This window comes from Panthera onca, chromosome B4 (genome assembly GCF_046562875.1).
Source record: "Panthera onca isolate mPanOnc1 chromosome B4, mPanOnc1 haplotype 2, whole genome shotgun sequence".
In the NCBI taxonomy this organism is placed as follows: domain Eukaryota; kingdom Metazoa; phylum Chordata; class Mammalia; order Carnivora; family Felidae; genus Panthera; species Panthera onca.
Window position 1 is genome coordinate 80,832,425 of NC_138345.1, and position 18,886 is coordinate 80,851,310.

At 36.5% G+C, this 18,886-nt stretch overlaps 1 protein-coding gene across 1 annotated transcript; it reads left to right on the plus strand.

The window, feature by feature from the left end:
• Window positions 1–17,111: 17,111 nt before the first annotated feature.
• Window positions 17,112–18,068, plus strand: LOC132695345 (olfactory receptor 9K2). Its single transcript, XM_060659682.3, has one exon. It carries the CDS (start codon window positions 17,127–17,129, stop codon window positions 18,066–18,068), a length of 942 nt encoding a protein of 313 aa, XP_060515665.3. The 5' UTR covers window positions 17,112–17,126.
• Window positions 18,069–18,886: the final 818 nt, after the last annotated feature.

The following is an 18,886-nucleotide window of genomic DNA, read 5'->3' on the forward strand; positions in this document are numbered from 1 at the left end:
CCCCTCCTTTATCTCTGGCCTCCATCCATTTCTGCTTCTACCCTGTCTGTGACAAGTCATCACCTGCCAGTTGGCACCTCCCTCCCAAGTTTTATCTCAAATGGAGCTGTGTTTCCAAACCCTCCCTCTGTGGGCCCTGGGGCTTTGACTCACTCAGACCCTTAGGGAGAGGGTCTCACCAGGCAATGGCTGGTGCCAGGCCACCCCTGGGAAAGATCATAGGACCGTGCCCCAGCAGATGCCCAGAGACTTAGACTGGGTGCAAGCCCACCTCAGAAAAAGTTTGTGTGATTGTGTAGCAGCAGTGTTTCAGGGATTATGGTAAATCACAACTCACATTTGGCACCAGATTCACTGCTTCCTAATGTCCTTGTTCCAACACCAGCAAATGTGGCTGTTCTCAGGGGTCCACTGGGACCTTTGCTTGTGGGGAGGCTTCACAGTATCTATCAAATGTCCTCTCAGCATGGGTACTGCCTCTCCCTGTGTGGCCCTAAGGACATCTTGGACCTCACTATCTGTTCCTGGGGATTTTCCCTTCCCACCAGAGCTCTGCCAAGTATTGAGCTGCAGAGTTTCAGAGTCTGTGCTCCACTGTTCATAGGGGTTTTAATGGTATCCAAACTCTCTCCCTTCTCCTTTCTCCCCTACTTATTCCCCTATGGGTGTTTACACTCTTTTTCTTTCTCTCCAGCTGCTGTCATGGGGAATGCCTTTCCAGTACTCTTCTTCTTATCTCTGTCCTCTCTCTGCGAGTAAAAACAGCTCCTTACCCTCTGTGCCTTCTCTCTTCCCCAGTTCACCTCTTTGCACTGCCTACCTGCTGAGGTCTGTCATTCAAGGTATGCACATTGTTGAGTTAATCCTCAGATCAATTTTCTAGATCGGCAAGATGTTTTGTTTGGTGTTGATCTAGCTGCATTTCAGGGAGAGAAATGCAAAAAAATTCCATCCTGCTCCACCATCTTGGCCTTTCTCCTCCACCCTTCTAACTTTCTAAAAGTCTGGTGAATTTCTAACTAATCATTTCTTCTCTCACTTTACTTTTGCATTCTGATACAAATGCATTACTGGTGGGAAAGACCTTAGTCTCTTGTTAATTCTTGGAGAGGGAATGCACACCCTCTGGTTTCCCTCCTCATGAAAGAACTTCTATCAGGATCCATCCCCTGTATGGCTGTTGACTTAATCAATGAAAAAGTACAGTAAACTTCAAAAAAAAAAAAAGGAAAGAGAGAGGGGAAAACTATAATTGTTGTTGGTATTTGTTCATCTTAGCAGTTGGAGTCTGATCTGAACAGTGAAGAAATACAATCCATGTTACAGGAAGACTTCCTGTTAAACAAAGGTGTGCTATTCATACTTTTGAAGAAAAAGTATTAATTGATTTCACGTATAGTACAGGGTTTACAAGGTAAGAAATGGACTCATTCTTAAGAATATATTTTATATTTAATTTATTTTTAATACTTCAGTTTTAGATAACTTTAGTTATATCTTTCTTTTTTTTACCTTTTTTTCTCTTGAAACAAGAAAAAAATTTTTTTTTTAATTTTTTTTAACGTTTATTTATTTTTGAGACAGAGAGAGACAGAGCATGAACGGGGGAGGGGCAGAGAGAGAGGGAGACACAGAATCGGAAGCAGGCTCCAGGCTCTGAGCCATCAACCCAGAGCCCGACGCGGGGCTCGAACTCACAGACTACGAGATCGTGACCTGAGCTGAAGTCGGATGCTTAACCGACTGAGCCACCCAGGTGCCCCAAGAAAAATTTTTTAATACAAAACATGAATTTAAGAACACCATGAATTTTTGTTGTTGATAGGCCCTCCTGGAGACTCTTTTGGCCATTCTACTGGCTCTTAAAATCAATCTGTCAATATTTCTATTAACATTTAATGCATTTTTTAAATGCTTATTTATTTGTTTTGAGGGAGAGAGGGAGAAAGAGAGAGAGAGAGAGAGAGCACAAGCAAGGGATGGGTAGAGAGAGAGGGAAAGAGAGAATGCCAAGCAGGATCTGTGCTGTCAGTACAGAGCCCAATGTGGGGTATGATCTCATGAACTGGGAGATTATGATCTGAGTCAAAATCAAGAATTGGACACTCAGCTGACTGAGACTCCACAGGCACCCCTGTTAACATTTAATAATTTAAAGAAAGTGGACGTTGTAGACACTGGACCTAATTCCCTCTGATATACTTCCATAGTCCCAACGAGTCTTAAAAGTATGTCAAAGTTAGTGAAACCATAGCAGTAACAGCAACAGAAATTACATGCGACAAGATGAGACATTGTATAATTTAATTCATATATAATTTAATTTATTGTGTTGATACTTGTATGTATATATATATATATATAGAATTATAAGCTTTTATAATTATAAAATTATAAAAGACATTTCCTTTGTATATCAATTTTTTGATTTACCATAAGCCAGTTTTCTTTCACATGTTATGTTAGTGTATTACTAACTTTTTAATTAAAATTTTTTTATTTGGGTATAGTTGACACACAATGTTACATTGGTTTCAGGTGATTGGACAAGTGTATACATTATGCTATGCTCACCACAAGGATAGCTACCAGTACCTGTAACACTGCTATTAAAAGATCATTGACTGTATTCCTTGTACTGTGCTTTTTAGTCCCATGACTTACCCGTTCTGTACCTGAAGGCCTGTATCTCTCTCTTCCCTGCACCCATTTAGCCCAACTTTCTGTCCTCTTCTCCTCTGTCAATTATCAGTTTGTTTTCTGTATTTATAAATCTAATTCTAGTTTTTGTTTATTCATTTTTTTAAGTTTATTATTTTTTTTTAATTTTGAGACAGAAAGAGAGGGAAAGAGCAGGCACAAACAGAGGAGGGGCAAAGAGAGAGAGAGAGAATCCAAAGCAGGCTCCCCACCAGCAGCACGTGGAGCCCAACATGGGGCTAAAACCCATGAACCATGATATTATGACCTGAGCCAAAACCAAGAGTTGTATGCTCAACCAACTGAGCCACCAGGCTCTCCTGTTTATTCATTTTTTAAAAAGATTCCTTTAATGAGTGCAATCATATAGTATTTGTTTTATCAGTCTGATTTCACTTAGCATGGTATCTTCTAGGGTATTATGATAGATTATTGCATAGTAAACAACTGCACTGCTTAATTTTGTTACTCTAAATAAGCCTTTTACATCTGTTTTTGTTTCAATCCACCCATTCATACATTAGAATTAAATTTACTTTCTTTCTCTATTCTCTACTATATTTCATTATAGGCATTTAGAGATCATAATAGCATAAGCTTAAATAAATACAATGCAAGCCTGTTTCAATGCCCATTTCTTTTTTTTCATTTACACCCATATTTAAATTTTTTTGTGTTCTTCTATCCTTCATATGCACAGATGTTTCTATTTCTGATGAGATTTGTCTATTTCTGAAAAGACAGAAAAATCTCTGCTCAGATAGAGTTCTCCACGTGCATTTCAATCTACAAACTCCAAATAGAACAACAACAACAGCAAAAAAGGCAAGAGGAAAGAAAAGGAAACAATGAAATCTAATTTTTTGTATTTCAGAAATACAAGCAAGGCATCCAAATCAGCCAGGAGGAGGTCAAACCTTCACTCTTCGCAGATGACATGATACTCTATATGGAAAACCCAAAAGATTCCACCAAAAAACTGCTGAAACTGATTCATGAATTCAGCAAAGTTGCAGGATATAAAATCAATGCACAGAAATCGGTTGCATTCCTATACACTAACAACGAAGCGACAAAAAGAGAAATCAAGGAATCGATCCCATTTACAGTTGCACAAAGAACCATAAAATACCTACGAATAAATCTAACCAAAGAGGTGAAAAATCTATTCGCTGAAAACTATAGAAAGCTTCTGAAAGAAATTGAAGAAGACACAAAGAAATGGAAAAAGATTCTATGCTTCTGGGTAGGAAGAACAAATATTGTTAAAATGTTGATACTACCCAAAGCAATCTACATATTTAATGCGATCCCTATCAAAGTAACACCAGCATTCTTCACAGAGCTAGAACAAATAATCCTAAAATTTGTATGGAACCAGAAAAGATCCCGAATAGCCAAAGCAATCCTGAAAAAGAAAACCAAACCAGGAGACATCACAATCCCGGACTTCAAGCTGTATTACAAAGCTGTAATCATCAAGACTGTATGGTACTGGCACAAAAACAGACACTCAGATCAATGGAATGGAATAGAGAACCCAGAAATGGACCCACAAACATATGGGCAACTAATCTTTGACAAAGCAGGAAAGAATATCCAAGGGAATAAAGACAGTCTCTTCAGCAAGTGGTGCTGGGAAAACTGGACAGTGACATGCTGAAGAATGAACCTGGACCACTTTCTTACACCATACAACAATAAACTCAAAATAGATAAAAGACCTAAATGTAAGACAGGAGGCCATCAAAATCCTCAAGGAGAAAGCAGGCAAAACCTCTTTGATCTTGCCCACAGGAACTTCTTACTCAACACATCTCTGGAGGCAAGGGAAACAAAAGCAAAAATGAACTACTGGGACCTCATCAAAATAAAAACCTTCTGCACAGCGAAGGAAACAATCAGCAAAACTAAAAGGCAACCCAGAGAATGGGAGAAGATATTTGCAAATGACATATCAGATAAAGGGTTAGTATCCAAAATCTATAAAGAACTTATCCAACTCAACATCCAAAAAACAATCCAGTGAAGAAATGGGCAAAAGACATTAATGGACACTTCTCCAAGGAAGACATCCAGATGGTCAACCAACACAAGAAAAAATGCTCAACATCACTCATCACCAGGGAAATACAAATCAAAACCACAATGAGATACCACCTTACACCTGTCAGAATGGCTAACATTAACAACAAAGGCAAAAACAGATGTTGGCGATGATGCGGAGAAAGAGGATCTCTTTTGCACTGTTGGTGGGAATGCAAGCTGGTGCAGCCACTCTGGAAAACAGTACGGAGGTTCCTCAGAAAACTAAAAACAGTATGGGGGTTCCTCAAAAAACTAAAAATAGAACTACCCTACGACCCAGCAATTGCACTACTAGGCATTTATCCACACGATACAGGTGTGATGTTTCAAAGGGACACATGTACTCCAATGTTTATAGCAGCACTATCAACAATAGCCAAAGTATGGGAAGAGCCTAAATGTCCATCGATGGATGAATGGATAAAGAAGATGTGGTATATATATCCAATGGAGTATTACTCGGCAATCAAAAATAATGAAATCTTGCCATTTGCAACTACATGGATGGAACTGGAGGGTATTATGCGAAGTGAAATTAGTCAGCCCGAGAAAGACAAAAATCATATGACTTCACTCATATGAGGACTTTAAGAGACAAAATAGATGAACATAAGGGAAGGAGTACAAAAACAATATAAAAACAGGGAGGGGGACAAAACATAAGAGACTCATAAAAATGGAGAACAAACTGAGGGTTCTGGAGGGGTTGTGGGAGGGGGGATGGGCTAAATGGGTAAGGGGCATTAAGGAATCTACTTCTGAAATCATTGTTGCACTATATGCTAACTAATGTAAATTTAAAAAAATAAAAAAAGAAAAAAAGAAAAAGAAAAAAAAGAAAATCTTAAAAACAAAACAAAACAAAAAGAAATACAAACAAGAATCACTTCTATCTTTAGCAGTTGAAATGTGTCAGTAAAAGTGTATGTCACCATAGGGACAAAAATAATAGAAGAAAGAAGAATATGAGGTTAACATGTAATAGAATGATGCATTTGTCAGGATCTGAAATCTTTTTCCTGATAGAAGAAGGACAAATAGGGGCGCCTGGGTGACTCAGTCAGTTAAGCATCCGACTTTGGCTCAGGTCATGATCTCGTGGTCTGTGAGTTCGAGCCCTGCATCGGGGTCTGTGCTGACAGCTCAGAGCCTGGAGACTGTTTCATATTCTGTGTCTCCTTCTCTCTCTGACCCTCACCTGCTCATGCTCTGTCTCTCTCTTTCTCAAAAATAAATAAACGTTAAAAAAAAATTTAGAAAGACAAATACAATTTTGGGGTAGATTAAGAAATGGAGTAATCATTTAAAAAAAAGAGAGAGAGAGAGAACATTAATGGAATGGAATTTCACTCCAAATGAAATCTTAGATAGATGATAATGTGTGTGGGAAGTATCTTCCACTAAAGGAGGCAATTTTCAAAGACAGTGAACCAACAATCAATTAAAAAAGAACAAACAAGCTCTTGTTTCCAGACATTTTCCTAGTTTCCCATGACCCCAAAGCACACTGAGGGGGCAAATCTGCTAAGTATATCTACAAAACTTAACCAGCCCAATTGAATTCTTCAGTAGGAAGACTTTTTAAAATAGTAATCCATTCTTTGTGTTTGTGGATGTTTTGTTAAGTATGAAATGGAAGGAAAACTTTCAAACTCATCCTATAAGGCCAGCATTAACCTAATTCCCAAACCAAACAAACACTCCACTAAAAGGACAGTTACAGGCCAATATCCCTGATGAACACGAATGCAAAAATTCTCAACAAGATACTAGCAAATCAAATCCAACAGCACATTAAAAGAATTATTCACATGATCAAGTGAAATTTATTCCTGGGCTGCCAGGGTGGTTCAGAATTCTCAGGTCAATCAGTGTCATACATCACATTAATCAAAGAAAGAACAAGAACTGTATGATCCTCTCAATAGGTTTAGAAAAAGCTTTTGACAAAATACAGCATCCATTCTTGATAAAAGCCCTCTACAAAGTAGGGACAGAGGGAACATACCTTAACATCATATAAGTCAAATACAGAAGATCCACAGCTAATCTTATCTTCAATGGAGAAAAACAGAGCTTTCCCTCTAAGGTCAGGAACAAAACAGGGATGTCTACTCTCATAATTGTTATCTAACATAGTACTGGAAGTCCTAGCCTCATCAATCAGACCAGAAGAGAAATAAAATGCATCCAAATGAGCAAGAAATAAGTCAAATTTTCACAATTTGTAGATGACATGATACTTTATGTAGAAAATCTGCTAGACTGCACCGAAAAATTACTAGAACTGATATATGAATTCAGCACAGTCACAGGATATAAAATCAAGGTACAGATATCTATTGCATTTGTAATATCAATAATGAAGCAGTAGAAAGAGAAATCAAAGACTTGATTGCATTTACAGTTGACCATAGGGTAAGAGGAGAAAAAAGAGAGAGGGAAGCAAACTGTAAGCGACTCTTGACTATAGAGAACAAGCTGAGGGTTGATGGAGGCTGGCGAGTGGGGGATGGGCTAAATGGATGTTGGGTTTTAAGGAGGACACTTGTGACGAGCTCTAGGTGTTACATGTAAGTGATGAATCACTAAATTCTCTACCTGAAACCAATTTTACCATATATGTTAACTAATTAGAATTTAAATAAAACCTTGAAATAACAAAAAATAAATAAACAAAAGAAGATGTATATAAACACAAGAAGATTGGAGTCAGCATAATCCTATATAGTTCATGTTATTGATGTGGATTTGAAGTATACCAATGTAATTGAAAAAAAAGGCTGATTTGAAAAATTGTAGGTGAGATACATAGAACTAATTAACTAATTATTATGAGGGGAGTACACCAAGGAGATGTGCCTCACCATTTTTGGTTTTGTATGATGTTTCTGGTGATGGTACCAACAGATAAAAAGTTAGGGAACTCTTAGCAAACTAGGAATAGAGGGGGAATTTCCTTAACTTGAAAATAACATCTACAAAAACCTACAGCTGAGATTATATTTAATGGTGCTGAAATAGAAGTTTTCCCACTAAGATAGGAATCAGGCAAAGATTGCCCCCTCTCACCACATCTCTTCAGCACCCTTTTGAAAATTTTAGGTAATGCAATAGACAAAAGGAAATAAAGGTATTATGGGCTGAATATTGTCTTTCCAATCTCATATGTTGAAGCCTTAACCCCCAGCACATTGGTATGTGACTATGTTTGGAGATAGAGCCTTCAAAGAAGTAAATAAAATAAGTCTGTTACAGTGGGTTGTAATACAGTCTGGTTGGTGTCTTTATAGGAAGATATTAGGGCACACAGGGAGGCACTAGAGGTGCATATGCACTGAGGGGCAACCATGTGAAGAGGGAGAAAAAGGGCAGACATCTCAAATCCAAGAAGAGAAGCCTTATTTATGGCACTTCGGTCATGGACTTCTCTCTAGAATTGGGAGAAAAAAATTGATGTTTAAGACACTCATTCTGTTGTATTTTGTTATGGCAGCCCTAGTAAATTACCATAAACATTATACAGAGTGAAAAGGACGATTAATCTGTCTTTGTCCACAGGTGACATAGTTGTCTATGTAGAAAATCTGAAAGAGTTGCCCAAACACCCTCCTAAAATTAATGGGATATTTAGGAGTGTTACAGGATACATGGTTAATATACAAAAGTTAATTGCTTTCCATAGACCAGGAATGAGAAAGTAGAATTTAAAATTAAAAACAGAATACCATTTATATTATAACTACCCCCAATAAAATATTTAGATGTCAACCTCACAAAATATGTACAAGATCTCTAGGAGGAAACATATGAAATTCTAATGAAACAAATACAAAAAGACTTGAATAAATGGAAAATGATTGAATGTTCAAGGCAAGGAAGACTTAATATTGTCAAGATATCATCTTTTCCCAGCTTGCTCTATTTATTCAATGAAATCTCAATCAAAACTCTAGCAAGTTATTTTTTGGTGTTTGACAAATTTTAGATATCGAATGAAGTTTATATGAAAAATGCAAGAGATCAGAATAACCAACACAATACTGATGGGGAGAACAGAATCAGAGAACATTCAAAAATATACTAATTCAACTATACACAACCATACAACTATATTAATCCAGACAGTGTGGTATTGGTGGAAGAATTAACAAATAGATCAATGGGAATAGAATAGAGAAACTGTGCTAGAGACTCTCATTGAAGAAGAAAAACATAATGTTCCCAATAGGTGAGGAAAAGTATTTGATACAATTCAACACACATATATATGATACTTTAAAAAATCATAACTAATTGAAGGTAGACATAAGAATTAAAGAAAAACTTCTATACACATAATTTTAATGGGAAACTGTTACAAGCCTTCTATTTGAAACCAAAAATTAGAGAAGTGACTACCAATGACTCATCTTCATTTACCAAAGATTGTAGCCAATGAAATAAGGAAACAAATTTAAAATGTAAGAGAGGAAAAACACTCATTATTTTAAGACATAACTATCTTCTCAATAGGAAATTTGTATACACATTATGAAGGTAGAATGTTTTTAAATTTACTATTAATATTTAAGATGGCTACCAATGTGGGTTTAGAACTTCTTGTTTTTGTGTGGTGAATATTATAACCATGAGTTATCCCCTTCATCAAGAAAGAATGAAATGTGGTATATATTTATGACTTGTGTCTTTTTATGTACGTAATACTTTTATGGAAATTGGTAATGACTATGTCTCCACTGATCATAAGTATTACATAATCAATGAAATATATTTGTATCATATACATTTACCTGTATATAATTTTAGGAAGATTGAGATTTTCTTTTTGATCTCACAATTAACCATATTGTGAACTTGCAAACAAGGCCACTGAAATAACTGCGATAGGCTAATTAAACAGAGGAAGCACAACCATTGTAAATAATTATTTATATCATAATTTCTCACTCATTACTACCATCTCATCAAGGATTACAAGGAAATGGAGCAACCATCTTAAAATCTCAAAAAATATTTCAAGTACAAAACATCTTTTAAAAGTTGTTTTCCTTCTAAATTTGAGATCTTAAATTGGGGAAAGCAATTCCAAAAATATCAAAGTTGTCTGGTCATTATGTGAATATTTAAGCATAGGTCGTGGATATTTTGAGATAAGATTGGAATCTTAGGGGGCACCTGGGTGGCTCAGGTGGTTGAGCTTCGACTCATGGTTTCAACTCAGGTCATGATCTCACAGTTTCATGGGTTCAAGACACGCATTGGTCTCTGCTCTGGCAGCATGGAGCCTGCTTGGGATTCTCTCTCCCTCTCTCTGCTCCTCCCCCACTCATGCTGTCTCTGTCTCTCTCAAAAGAAATAAATAAACTTAAAAAAATATTGGAATGTTACCATTATTAGTTTCTGAGAAAAAAATAAATAGAGTCAGGTTGATAGGTGGTGCTTCATGTGATATGATAACCAGCTGGAAATGGACTATTACTGCAGCATTCTAGTCCAATTCAAAGTTACTTCCTATGATACTTGTAAGGAAAATATTCTTAATAGACATAATTTTAAGCTGCATAGTTGTTCTCTTGTCTGGAATATAGTCTCAGACACATATTTGCACTGACTTAGGGTCAGTAGGCTAGTGGTTTATGTGGATAGTTAGGAATTTGCCTTTTTGTTTTTTTATTTTAATTTTTATTTTTTTAATATATGGAATTTATTGTCAAATTGGTTTCCATACAACACCCAGTGCTCATCCCAAAAGGTGCCCTCCTCAATACCCATCACCTACCCTTCCCTCCCTCCCACCCCCCATCAACCCTCAGTTTGTTCTCAGTTTTTAAGAGTCTCTTATGCTTTGGCTCTCTCCCATTCTAACCTCTTTTTTTTCCCTTCCCCTCCCCCATGGGTTTCTGTTAAGTTTCTCAGGATCCACATAAGAGTGAAAACATATGGTATCTGTCTTTCTCTGTATGGCTTATTTCACTTAGCATCACACTCTCCAGTTCCATCCACGTTGCTACAAAAGGCCATATTTCATTTTTTCTCATTGCCACGTAGTATTCCATTGTGTATATAAACCACAATTTCTTTATCCATTCATCAGTTGATGGACATTTAGGCTTTTTCCACAATTTGGCTATTGTTGAGAGTGCTGCTATAAACATTGGGTACAAGTGCCCCTATGCATCAGTACTCCTGTATCCTTTGGGTAAATTCCTGTGTATAACTAGGAATTTGAAAGCAACAATATTGAAGGAATCCAGAACAGTGTTCTGTTTGTAGAGAGACCTCCCTGAATGGTAAAAAGAATTGAGAATATCAATTTCCCATATGAATGCTCAGTAATTCATATCAGATATGGGGTAACTTATCCAAAATCTGGTGAAGGCACTGATTCATTATCTTCCAGATTCTTTGCCATCCCTATCATTGCTCATTCAGTAGGTTCTTATCAGTAATATAACCATGGTAGAAGAGATAGAAGTCACAACACAGATGGCTCAACATTGGCTAACCTGGAAATGAACCATGCTAATTGCACAATTTTCTGATGATGATTATCAAAAATATAGGGAGAAAACCAAGATGTGATGGATGAATGGATAATGTTGAATATACATACAATGGAAACTTATTTGGCATTAAAAAGGAAGTAAATTCTGCCTTTTGACAACATAGATGACCATGGAAGACATAATGCTAAGAGAAAATGCCAATCACAAACAAATACTCTATAATTCCTATTATATAAGGTATCTGAAAAAGTCAAGCTCATAGAAGCAGAGAGTAGAATGATGATTGCCTGGGGTTTGAGGGGAGGTGAAAATGAGAAATTGCCATTCAATGGGTTTCAACTTATTTAAATTATGCATGGTGAATGAGTTCTAAAGAACTGTTGTATAACATTGTTCCTATAGTTACAATACTGTGCGTTGCACACTTAAAACTTCTTTAAAGGGGAAGATCTCATGGTAAATATTCTTACTACAACAAAAAATTTTCCTGATAAATACAGTATAACTTGGGGCTATCAGCCAGTCATCATGCTTCAGTTTGATTACATTGATTTTTCCATGAAGAAGAAGTAGTGATTGTCTAGGCTTTGCTCTAGTTATAATTTTGCCCTTCCTGCTCAAATTACTTATGTCAATACCACTATATGAGATGCAACAAATGCCTTATTTGTTACCATGTCTATTGAACTAGGGCTTTGGTGGAAGACACTCACTTTACAAGAAGAGAAGTGAGGGGATACACTCCTATCCATGGGATTCAAAGGAATTATCATCACCTCGTCAGACAGAATCAGGTGAACTCATGGAATGGTAGAATCACTTATTGAAGACTCCATTTTCGGATATAACTGTCTGTCAGCACTTTACACAGTTGGGTTATTGTCTCTAGGATATTGTATTTATACTGCATTAGCAAATAATACATGAGGTGATTTATTTCATAATGTGACTATTGGCCCAAGTACCGTGGGTCAATGTTGGAATGTCAACTACCACTCTAAAACCTGCTAACCACTTTTTTTTCCTTGCTGCCCCTATGACATTGGATTTTGCTGAGTTATTATACTTACTAATCAACAGAGGGCTAATTTTACTGGGGGTCACAGCAATTGCTCCTGTCTCCTGGGTATTCATTTCACTGAACCGACAGGTGAACAAAATGCTTTATATACTTTTGGGTACTGATAGTGATTAGCAAAAGATATTAATAAAAAAGAGAGGAGGAGGTATAGCAGTAATTAAGGAATTTTCCAGGATGCCTTCTAGCACCACCATGCCTGATGGTAAATATTAATGAACAAGTATGGTATGCTTTTGTACTTCTAATTGTCAATTATCAATGACAGAATATAGCTAAAGAATAAATATGGAGAGTTTTAAGTGAAAAGGAAATGAACTTTATGATTAGGAATACAAGTATCTTTAAATACTATTTCATAATACAATATTTACTTTGGTATATATGTCAGTTTGCCTATGACAAGTTTTGCTGTAATGATAAGTTGAAATGCTTCTTTTTCAGTGAAGTTACACAGATTGAGAGATCATTTTGGTCCCTCCCAAAGGATTCATACCACAAAAAAGGAAAAGAGAAAAAACAAATGCTTTATGTATTTTGACTCCTACTAAGTTTAGGCTCTTCTTTTTCCTCTCCTTTTTTCTCTTTTCTTTCTCTGTCTTTCTTCTCTTCCCTACCCCCAAATCTAGAGCATCTGTGTTCCTCAAGGAGCTTGACTCTGGCACCTAGGTACTTTAATAACGTACTTATACTTCCTTCTCTCCCAGGAGAACTATCTCTCAGAGGATTAGAGAAACCTCAATGGTGTAATTATTTGAAAAAGTTATACTGTTAGGCCAAAACAAAAGGCAGGATGGATAACTGGTGCTGATATTTTGGTAGATTATCGGAGATTCCAGATGGCTCGGGGCCTCTTACATATCCAAGACAATCCACTTCACTTCTTTAAAAGGACTCAACATCCAAGAATGGAGGACAGAATATCCTGTGGATTGATCCCTTGGGTTCACTTTGCAAAATCATAGACTGTAATTTATGAATCTGTTTCAGTCTTAGCAAAGCATCATTTAGAAAATTCACCTTGTGTCTCTTCTACAAAGGACCACAGCATTTTCCAAGAAGTCAACTGCTTAAGGAAAGTACAGTTGTTAAATAGAGAAATAAGGGGAATTAGTCTGATTTCTCCATGGGAAGAACTAAATCTGGATACTAAGCATGCATTTGGAATTTCTTTGCGGGGGGAGGATTCATTTTATCCTCACATACTGATTATTTAGTACTTGTAGCACAGTCATTAATTAACTTCATGCTTCTAAAATTAAAACAATAACAAGAGGAAAACATTGGAATTCTGCTGCTTCATTTTCAGGATCTGAAAAATTACCCAACCATATAAGGTAAGGGTACATCTTAAAACATGAGAGTTTTAAGTCTCAAACTGACTACTTGTTTATTGTCTACTCCTTTCTCCAGATATAAATGTCTTTAGGCATAACCTTATTAACATTAGAATAAGTTCAATAGGAATAAATCTGGATGATTAAAATGACATATCTTCTTACCACTAGTAAAGATTAGAGGAAATAATAAAATATATGATTAAAAAATATTTCATGATGACTTCAGGCTTTCTTCTCACTATTTAAGTAAGTATCTTATGTCTCCTCAGAACCTAAGTGTTATCTATTTAAAATTTTGCTCTTTTATAATACAATTACTTGCATATTTAAGTTTCGGTGGAGGTGGTGAATAATGAAAATATAACAGGGAGACACCATACCACTTTTCTTCAGTGATCTCTTTCTGGGGCAAAATATTATACTTCTATCAGATTTCTTTATTCTTTTAAAACTGTTGACAGTTTCTCTGATTCTTTCCCTCAACATAGAATGGTTTATTCCAGAAAAGCCCATATACATATTATTTATTTTCAGCCTAATTAGTGCCTATTATTTGGTGTGTATTGTTGGATTGAACACAGAAAGATATGATAAATGATAATGGTTAATATCTGTCAAGTGTTTATTCTGTGATAAATGATATTCAGTTATTTATGTGCATTATCCTGTTTTTAAGTTTATTTATTTATTTTGGGCACCTGGGTGGCTCAGTTAGTTAAGCAACTGACATTTGATCTCAGCTGAGGTCATGATCTCATGGTTTGTGAATCTGAGCCCCCTTCAGGCTCTATGCTGACAGCATGAAGTCTGCTTGGGATTTTCTCTTTCTCCCTCTCTCTTTATGCCTCTCCTCCCTTGCTCTCTTTCTCTCTATAAAATATAAGTAAACATTTAAAATGAGGTTTATTTATTTATTTTAAGAGTGAGGGAGAGAGAGAACCCCAAGCATGCTGCATGCTGTCAGCGCAGAGACTGAAATAGAGCTCGAACTCATAATCCATGAGATCATGACCTGAGCTGAGATCAAGGGTCAATCGCTTAACCAGCTGAGCCACCCAGGTGCCTCTTATGTGCATGGTCTAAGTATATACCCCCAAGAAAACTGGGTAGTTATGTTATTTTATCCCTGCTCTATGTTGAGGATACACTGGTATAGTAACTTGCCATATAATTACATCAGTAACTTAAAGAACATAAGGAAGTTGTACAGGAAACAAATAAGTGACATAAGTCACTTAGTCCAAGTTCCCAGTTAGTAAATGTGAGAAGCAGCACTGGCTGTTCCCTTACTTAAATCTAAACCCATGCTAACCACCTCAGTATTTCAAAGTCCTCAAGTTTTTCTGATTCTGCATGTTCAAATATCACGCAATATATTATCTATATAAGAAATATTGACCGCTATTTGCCAGACACAGAACACTGTGCTGAATTTATGGAGGACAACTTGAAGTTTGATCTTAAGGAAGAACTTATGAATATTTAATATGCATATTAAAATGTGGTGATCATAGCTACCATCCTTGGGAGCGTGATCTATGCAGAAGTGTCTTAACCTAGGTTGATAATTGGAGAATTTATTTTGGAGATAAGAAACTTTAACTGAATTCTGAGGTACAAATAGAAGTAAGTCACCTAAAGGAACCAGAAGGGCTTATTATAAAAGGTGGTATCCTGCAGTGAATGAGAATGGAGGGATTCTGGAGCCAAGTTTTTACTCTAAAAATTCGGATTCTGACACCAGTAGGTGGTATCAACAGACTTAATTCCTCTGTATTTCAATTTCCCCTTCTGGAATATAATAGGACTCACCTCATATTATTGTTGTGTGGATTAAATGAGCTACTAAAAAGCATTTAGAAAAGTGTCTGGCACACTCTGGAAAACAGTATGAAGGTTCCTCAAAAAATTAAAAGTAGAATTACCCTATTACCCAGCAATTGCACTACTAGGTATTTATCCAAAGGATACTGGTGTGCTGTTTCGAAGGCGCACATGCACCCCAATGTTTATAGCAGCGTTATTGACAATAGTCAAAGTATGGAAAGAGCCCAAATGTCCATCAATAGATGAATGGATAAAGAAGATGTCGTATACACACACACACACACACACACACACACACACACACACAATGGAGTATTACTCGGCAATCAAAAAGAAAGAAATCTTGCCATTTGCAACCACATGGATGGAACTAGTGGGTAATATGCTAAGCAAATTATTCAGTGAGAGAAATACAAATATCATATGACTTCACTCCTATGAGGACTTTAAGATATAAAACAAATGAACATAAGGAAAGGAAGCAAAAGTAATATAAAAGCAGGGAGAGGGACAAAACATAAGAGACTCTTAAATATGGAGAACAACAGAGGGTTACTGGAGGGGTTGTGGGAGGGGGGATGGGCTAAATGGGTAAGGGCATTAAGGAATCTACTCCTGAAATCATTGTTGCACTACATGGTAACTAACTTGGATGGGTAAATTAAAAAATTTTTTTAAATTAAAAAAAAGAAAAAAAGTGGCTGACATATCAAAAGTGCACCTTTATTGTTGTTGTTGTTGTTATTTAAGCAGAACCAAGCACATGGAACCCTCAGAAGATGGAAAATGTTACCATATTTTTACTACAAGCAGTTCAAATTCTCCGTTGAGCTGTCTTGTAAATGGCAGTTAAAAGTGTGACAGCTATGAAAGTCATATCCAGGGTAAAGAAGAATGCAGTCAACAATCCCTCATATGTATCTTTTCAGTATTTTTCTCTAAAGTAACTCTTCCATGTAGACTACCTGGAAGCCTCTTCTTAAAAATTGTAAACTGCAAGCTGAGTTAACACAGGGAAATTTACTTTATGGAAAGGCTATGGATGCCCATCTGGGAGAGACATCTTAGCACGTGAGTCCCGATAATACTTGTGTTTATTTGTGCACAACTTTGATCTTAGTGAGCAAATGCCTTATATCAGAATTCAAAGTTTCCATTACTTATGAAAAGTATTTGCACATCTTAAGTAATTTTTATTTAAGGTCAGTCACTTTATTTAGATCTGTTTATATGTAATATGAGTTAAGTCCTCAAAGTTAAGATTTCCTAAAAGAGACTACTAAATGCCCTCATATCTACAAATGCAGACACTGTAATTCCTTCCCAAATGTCAACTATTAAATTATTTGTGGTCTCTTCCAATCACCTCTTCATGACAATGAATTTATTGAATAAATAATGAATCAGAAACACACAGAAGTGATGCTTGCAAACGTGAAAGCCACTTAAGAAATATTGTGAAAGCCACAATAAGAATAGTGTTTGTACAACAGCTTTGTAATCCTAAATCTGCAATGGTCAAGGGCTATGTTCAAAGCCCAGAGTTCATTTATTTTTCCCTGTGCCTCTCAGCAGGTTTCTGCCATGGGTGACAGGGGAACAGACAATCACTCGGAAGTGACTGACTTCATCCTTGTAGGCTTCAGGGTCCGCCCTGAGCTCCACATTCTCCTCTTCCTGATCTTTCTGCTTGTGTATGCCATGATCCTCCTAGGGAATGTTGGGATGATGACCATTATTATGACCGATCCCCGGCTGAACACACCGATGTATTTCTTCCTAGGCAACCTGTCCTTCATTGATCTCTTCTATTCGTCTGTTATTGCACCCAAGGCCATGATCAACTTCTGGTCTGAGAGCAAGTCCATATCTTTGGCAGGCTGTGTGACCCAGCTCTTTCTCTTTGCCTTCTTCATTGTTGCAGAGGGATTTCTCCTGGCAGCCATGGCCTATGACCGCTTCATTGCCATCTGCAACCCACTCCTCTACTCTGTCCAGATGTCAGCACGTCTCTGCACTCAGTTGGTGGCTGGTTCCTATTTATGTGGCTGCATCAGCTCGGTTCTTCAGACAAGCATAACATTTACTCTGTCCTTTTGTGGTTCTCGGGCCATTGACCACTTTTACTGTGACACTCGCCCACTTCAGAGGATATCTTGTTCTGACCTCTTCATCTCTAGAATCATTTCCTTTTCCTTATGCAGCATCATCATCTTGCCTACCATCATAGTTATTATTATTTCTTACTTGTATATTGTGTCCACAGTTCTCAAGATACGCTCCTCTGAGGGACGTAAGAAAGCATTCTCCACTTGCAGCTCACACCTGGGAGTCGTGAGTGTGCTGTACGGTGCTGTGTTTTTTATGTATCTCACTCCTGACAGATTTCCTGAGCTGAGTAAAGTGGCTTCGTTGTGTTACACCCTAGTCACTCCCATGTTGAATCCTTTGATTTACTCCCTGAGAAACAAAGATGTCAAAGAAGCTCTAAAAAAACTTCTGGAGAAGAAAAATCCTATTCTTTGATTATTATTTTTTTCCTCCATTGATTTTGTGGTTATTTCTTTCATACTCCTTGTATCCATTAATGAAAATTATTCCATTAAACATCATAAATATATTATCAGAAGCTTTTTTCTGGTGAGGTACCTGGAACATTGTTCATCTTGAACGTCTCAGATATTGGAGATGTCCTGGATATTAGAGAAGCATTTTTCATGATAAACCTTCCCACTATCTCAAATAACATTCTGTTTCACAGAATTGATTTGTATTTGCTTAATGACTTGCTGCTGAGCACAAATTTTATAGTTAATATAATGTATAAACAATGTTTTGTGACCTCTTTGTTTTGGAAGTTCTCCTTGCTACATAACATAATCACTAATGTTGACAAGAATGTTCAACTTATTTTAAAAAATAATGTGTTCCATTTATATAACTACCTTGTTTTAGCATGTTATGTAGTTATTGAATTTTCATTTTGAATCAAATATCTGATATGTGTTATATCAAGAGGAAGTAATAATAATAAAAACAAATAATGAGTAATCCTTGCTATAATGATTAATTTGGAAATTTTTATATCAAATGATCTGACATTGTAGAGTGTTCTGAGACATTGTTAGTTGTTAAATCCTAAAATAAAGAACCAAAATTGTAGATAGAGACCTGCAAATATTTTTGAGCAATCATTGCCTCAATTTGGGTTATCATGCATTGTTTTCCTGGGTTAATTATTGTGAAGAATATTTAATAAAGGTATAGAGCAAGTTTAGCATTAACATAGCTTATTGTCCAAAATTTACTCATCTATGCCTATGAATATTTATATATTTGATTAA